General features: G+C 39.2%; 1 protein-coding gene across 1 annotated transcript in view; it reads right to left on the bottom strand.

Moving 5' to 3' along the window:
- Positions 1-436: 436 nt before the first annotated feature.
- Positions 437-6,398, bottom strand: part of wnt7aa (wingless-type MMTV integration site family, member 7Aa) — a 21,807-nt gene continuing 15,845 nt past the window's right edge. Inside the window, exon 4 of the mRNA XM_032514581.1 lies at positions 437-2,590. Coding sequence (XP_032370472.1) covers positions 2,111-2,590 — 480 coding nt within the window. The 3' untranslated portion in view covers positions 437-2,110. The remainder of the gene's footprint in view (positions 2,591-6,398) is intronic.

The raw sequence follows: 6,398 nt of genomic DNA, 5'->3' as shown, positions 1-6,398 counted from the left end.
ACCTAGCTCTGGGGAGTCATTCCCCAGAGTCCTTATGTTCTTTTTCCCCCAGCATGTTCCCTCGGCTCAGGGATGCTCCAAAATCATGGTTGCAGCTGTCGCCATGGTCCCGCTACATGTTCGATGCCATGTTCATCCTGCTATGCTCTGCTGTGCCTACTACAAACTACTATTTATTCGGGACTGTTATTGCCACTCTTCATTCTAACCCCAACCGGCCCGTCAGACACCGCCTACCAAGAGCCTGGGTCTGTCAGAGGTTTCTGCCTAAAAGGAAGTTTTTCCTCGCCACTGTCGCACTGTTGCTTGCTCTGGAGGAAACTACTAGAACTGTTGGGTCCTTGTAAATTCTGGAGTGTGGTCTAGACCTACTCTATCTGTAAAGTGTTTTGAGATAACTCTTGTTATGAATTGATACTATAAATAAAATTGAATTGAACATGGTTAAAATGCTGTCAGCTAAACGGTGTAAAAGTGTGACTGTATTTCACTGTAAAAGATTCTAACAGTGGGACGTCCAACAGTCTGCCACTAAAGCTGAGAGCTAACACACACAAACTAGCACAATGATCACTTCTGTTTTCGGAGAAACAACACAAACGGGACAAAATGTTGAGTTTACTGGTAAACTGGTAAACCTTGCGGTGCATTCAAAGTTATTGTAAAAAAAAAACTTTTCTCATCTGTTTTTGTTTAACAGCAAATTACTAGTGAAAGAAGTAATCATTGTTGAGTTATTCAATTTTGATAATCATTTAAATTCCCCCCCTTGAATTGATCCGGTCCGTGACTCCAAACCGCGATTAGAACCGGGAGTTTTGTGATCCGTTGCACCCCCTATTTCAGAAGGGATGAGAAATTAAATTGCAAAACATTTTCTCATGATTTCATTATTAAAATGTGTGGTATAGTTACACATGAAATGTACTGCTGCAAATATAGGCAGTTTAAAACATGGCAACCTTATCAATTTCAGCAACCAAAAGCTTATGCCTGCTTAAGCCGACCACTTTAAAAAGTGAACGTTGAGCTCTGAGTCATTTGAGCCAATGTTGGTAGAACAGAAGCTAGCCTGGAAGTGACATCAGGACTTTGGCTCTCTATTGGTAACAAAGCAAATTTTCTTGAAATGAGTTACAAATCACAATACAGCACATTTCATTAAAACATTATGATGTTCTGCTAAATAAAAAGGCACATTTTTAGAACAGTGTTTTAGTGGTAAACACTTTAACTAAACATTTAGAAATGCTAAGAGAAAATAGCTTACATCGCAATAGAAAATAAATTAAAAACAAAATAATATAAAAATAATCTCTCACAAAATATATCCTATATATTCAGGGGAATTTATGTTGGAAGCTCACAGTGATGTTAAATTGAATAGTCAATATGGCTCCTCAGTCACAAACTCTGGAACTTTCCAGACAGCCAGCAGTGAATTTTGGGGGACGGGGGATAGAAACAAGTAGAAACCAATTATATCATGCAGGCCCCGGAACAGTAGTTTAATATTATTCTGTTGGGCATAATGCACATAAACTGCAGGCTTCCAAATATGACGGACAGTCAAGTTCAGTTCTGTTCAGACCGTTTCAGTTCTCAGCTCCAGTGTGTAAGTTGTCTTGTTAAAAAAAGAGAACTTGTTTAGCTTTTCAGTGCACTTGAAGTGCACCAATTTACAATTTAGTCTACAGTGAATTTTCAAAATCTACAATGAATTGTCAGTGAAATTTCAAAATCTTCAGTAGTTTTCTCCTTTAATAAATTATGATTGTTATTAATATTATTAAAAAAACTATCACTATTTGAGGTGATTCATGATAATAGACCATTATGGTCTGCAGAGATGTCAAGTGTGAGGCAGGAAATGGCATTCAAATTGAAAATTTGAGCCCATAGCTTGAGTCCAGTGTCGTGGCAGACGTCCATTGGCATCAGTAGAATCAACACACATTGGAGGAACCGGCTGTCCTGATTGTTGTAATGCCAACACAGAAAGGCTGATACTCTTCACGCATGTACAAGACACAGAGAAACCTTATTCTGAAACATATTCACACACAGTCCAGTGTAGCTGTGTGTCTAAATACACATCGAATAAATATTTCTATTTACAGGTATACATCTCTGTCCTCTCACTGCAGGTGTTGCATTTCACATAGCAGCACCACAGGAACTTGCAGTTGCACTGCCAAACGCGTGAGTACTGGTGTGTGTTATATCCTCGACCGCAACACATCAAGTCACAGCTGTTGGGCTGCTGAGCCGTTTTGTTGCACAGGCGGCCCTGTGTTCCCATGCTGCCAGTCAGAGGGTCAGCCTCACAGTAGTTGGGCGACCTCTCAATGTAGACCAGCTCTGTTTCCATAGGCTTGCGGTATGAGTGGGGTTTCTTGACCTTAAGGAAGGTGGGGCGCTTGTTGCGGCTGGCTCGTACCGGTTCCACGTGCACAGCCTGGTTGTACTTGTCCTTGAGGATGTATCCCAGCTGACGGAACATGGGGAGCGTCGTCCAGCATGTCTTCGTGGTGCAGGATCCTGACACACCATGACACTTGCATTCCAGACGCATGCCCTTCTCCAGGACCTACAACATAATGGGAAAGTTGAGATGAAGCAATGTTTCCAAGTTTCAAACTAAAAAGTGTGCCAATTTGCAACTGCCCAACTGAAATCCAGTCATATTTACTTTTTTAATTTGTTTGGCTCAAACTGTCTTCTAGACATTCATTGGAGCGTTCCCTAAGAATAGTAACGATCTGAGAGGTTTTCCAAAAGATCAAAGTTAAGAAGTTCTAACATAACACACATTTCTTGCAGTTTATTTGTCTTTCTATAATCAGTGAAAGTAAGAAATATACGAGTTCATGGAAAAACTCAGGTCTAACTCATTACATAAATAGTTCAACAGGTTGAGACAAAAGTTTTTTAGCATTCCAAATGAATGTAAGCATTCCAGAGATCTCAGAGCTGCACATCGCCCTATAGCCAGTAGCTATGTGTATGTGCCATTCTTTTACAAGACAGGATGAGCCACAAAACACACTCATGGTAGAAACATGCATACAAATGCATGGAAAGTCTCTACGTTTCTGTATGTCCTGTTATTCAGTGTTACATCTTACACACACACACACGCACGCGCGCACGCGATTTCTTGAAAATTCCTGATTTCTTGATTATACAACATATAATGCCAAAAAGTCAATAGACATTCAACACACACACACACACACACACGCACACACGCACGCACGCACGCGATTTCTTGATTATACAACATATAATGCCAAAAAGTCAATAGACATTCAAAGACTTGGTTTTTAATCAGTTTACTAGACTTTTAAAACTGTTGTTTATTGTCTTCTTTGTGCTGCACATGGTATTTTTGACATCATATGTGTTACCAAACTTTATCCTGGTTTTAGCAATTAAGTAAACTTGATGCATTTTTTTTTTTTTTTTTTTTTTTTAATTAATTTTTTATTTGGAAAGGCAAAATTGCAATTATTTGTACAAACCAGCTTCCCACCACATTGGAAGTTGAGAATGAAAAACATAAGCCCAACCAGGTTTTTTTTTTTTTTTTTTTTTTGTAGAATAACAGAACAACCATAACAGAAGAGGTGAGTGGGGGGGATGAAGGGTCAGGTCTGAGATTTCTATGTTAGGGAAAAACACAATCAAGAGCGTATTTGCCATAATCCTGAGCCAAAGTACAATACACAGAGACAGATACTTGCATGTAATAGACATATTTAGTCCACGGATTACTGATTTTATATAGTTTGTCCTTTAGACCAGATCCTGAAAATAATCCCTTCGGCCTTGGACAGAAAAAGATATCTCTCCAAATGAATGTCCTGTACAATCTTGAACCATTCCTCACAGTAGGAGCTTCAGGCTTCAACCATTTCTAGTGATTGCCTTTTGCTTGCTGCCAGGAGCACCACACAGTTTTTTATCTTCCAGAGTCCAGTTATCAAGTGAAATGTTTCCTAAGTATGGGATTCACATTTACATGGGATCCTTCAGTAAAGATGTCATTCAGGTGGGAACACATTTGTTCCCAAAAACCTTTAAACCGGACAATCCCAGAAGATGTGATGATGATTTGCCCCGTCTGTTCCCAGAGTCTCCAACATGCGTCTCCGCTGCCCTGATGTTTTTTCTGAACTGGAGTTACAAAAAAACGAACAGTGTTTTTCCAACAGAACAGCCTCCATGTGTTGGAGCTCGAGGTCATCCAGTGTAATTGTTAATCTGTTCCCAGACTTCAGTTGAGATTGATAAATTTCCTTCTTTTTCCCATTTGCTTCTTATGTATTTTGTATCACCTTGTTTAGACGATAGGATACCTTGTACGTATGGAAACAAGTTCTTTCATGAACCTGACTTCAACAAGGATAGAAGCACATTAAAAGACCTAGTTTGGCTGTTTCCCAATTGTCACCTTATTTTGATTGAAATAGGTCCTAACCTGTAGATATCTAAAGAAGTCGTCCTTCTCCACCTTTTAGATCTCTGAAGTCCTCAAACTCAGAAACACGCCCTTCTGGGTGAAGCTAAGTAGGTGGTTAATCCTTTTTGATCCATCCTCTAAATCTCCCATCAACTTTGGTTTAAACGCTGAATCAAAGGCACACACTGAGTATTTTTATCTGGTTACCCAATTTACAATTTTAATGACCTTACTCCAAGAATCCGCATGTGTGTATATTGACCCATGTGGTATATTCAGCCCTTCTTGAAATTGTGTCCATTATACTGATATAAAGGTTTTCCTTCCACTGTTGTTCCTTCCAAATCTTTCCACCTTGCGTCTAAGATGGAGAGCATAAACAGAGCACAGGTCTTAATTGAGCTGCAAGGCAAAACCTGTAGATAGGAAACCCAAACCACCTTTTTCTTTCCTTAACTGCAGTGTACTATACCTCACCCTTGCCTTTTTTCCCTGCCAAATATACTGAGATATTAATCTTTCCCACTCTATGAAATGTCTGTCTGATATCAGGATAGGTAAACTTGATGCATTTTAAGATAATAATAAACAAAATGTAAAAACACTTAATATTGTGTATGTCTGTAAACACAGATTCATGCATCTTTTGTCCCATGCCTCTACAGAGCAATCTGGCGTTACTTCCCTGACCTGCAGTAACTGGACCAACGGCTTTACTGAAAAACAGGAAACTATTCTTTTCATATGTGTTTACAATAAAATAAATCTGTATGAGGCCATGAAGTTACACAGAAGCTGATTTAATTTCCAAGTTATTGTGAAGAACATTGAGGCATTTACAGCAATCAGACTGGCAAGAGTGAAAGGCCTTTTCAGGGTTAGAGTGGAACCGTTTGGTGTGTCTGGCATAGCAGCCGGAGTATTCTCTGTGTGCCTTGGGCTGAATGACATCAGCTTACCCTCCTTCCTCCTCCCTGAGTGGGAACCCTCACTGGCATTAGAGAAGCCTCACCCTGCTTTTTAATTATGCCACTCTGATGTGGCCTCAGACTTTCTGGAGTCTCGTGGGGTAATTGTCAAAAGCCTTGGATGCATACAGCTTAGTGTGGTCATGCCCCCAAGACCTGACAAGCATTTAATTCATGGAGTTCAGTGAAGTGAAATGCCAACCAAGCTACCATTGTTTGCCTGACAGAACCCCTGTAAGCCTCCGTGGCACCTTTTACACTATTGTTTATTCTTCTCAAGAAATTTGAAGGTTGGCACTTAAAACACACAAAGTCTTCTCCAATTAAACATGAATGCCTTACAATAATTAGGGAGGTATCAGTTTAGTAAGTGTAAATTAAAATATGTACACATTGTATCACATTCTGACTGATGCTAGACCTCAAATATGAAGTCTCCTCCCCCCAAAGTTGAAGTCCAGAGATGAAAGTTCTCCTCTTTCCTTCTGAGTGGGACCACAATATTTCACTACGGCACTGACATGAAATCTCTCTCCAAGCACATTGAACATTAGACATGTTCAGGTATATTCCTCTATTTAAAAAGTATTGCATATTGAGGCCTTTCCACAAAAAGAAACAGAAGATATTTTTTGTGCTCTTAAATTGAAAACATCGGGACCATCTAGCAATACAATTGGCACTACTGATATTATATTTGGACAGCAGGAAAGGCATGATGAGGTCAACCCATATGCTCTCAAATTTAAACAATGGAATAGGAAATGACAGAAAGTTGTTAAATATATTTTGACTGCTTTTCCTGTTAAGTTAGCCTGTCCATTTCAATTAACCACGACATTGTTTAAATGTAAGCAAAATGTTAAAAGGTGGAATATATATTTAATCAAAATAGGAACCCGTTATGTCATGAGATATAAAAGCTCCCATATTATGCTCATTTTCAGGTTCATAATTGTATTTTG

This window comes from Etheostoma spectabile, chromosome 4, assembly GCF_008692095.1.
Source record: "Etheostoma spectabile isolate EspeVRDwgs_2016 chromosome 4, UIUC_Espe_1.0, whole genome shotgun sequence".
Classification (NCBI taxonomy): Eukaryota; Metazoa; Chordata; class Actinopteri; order Perciformes; family Percidae; genus Etheostoma; species Etheostoma spectabile.
This window is presented reverse-complemented; position numbering and strand designations above follow the sequence as displayed.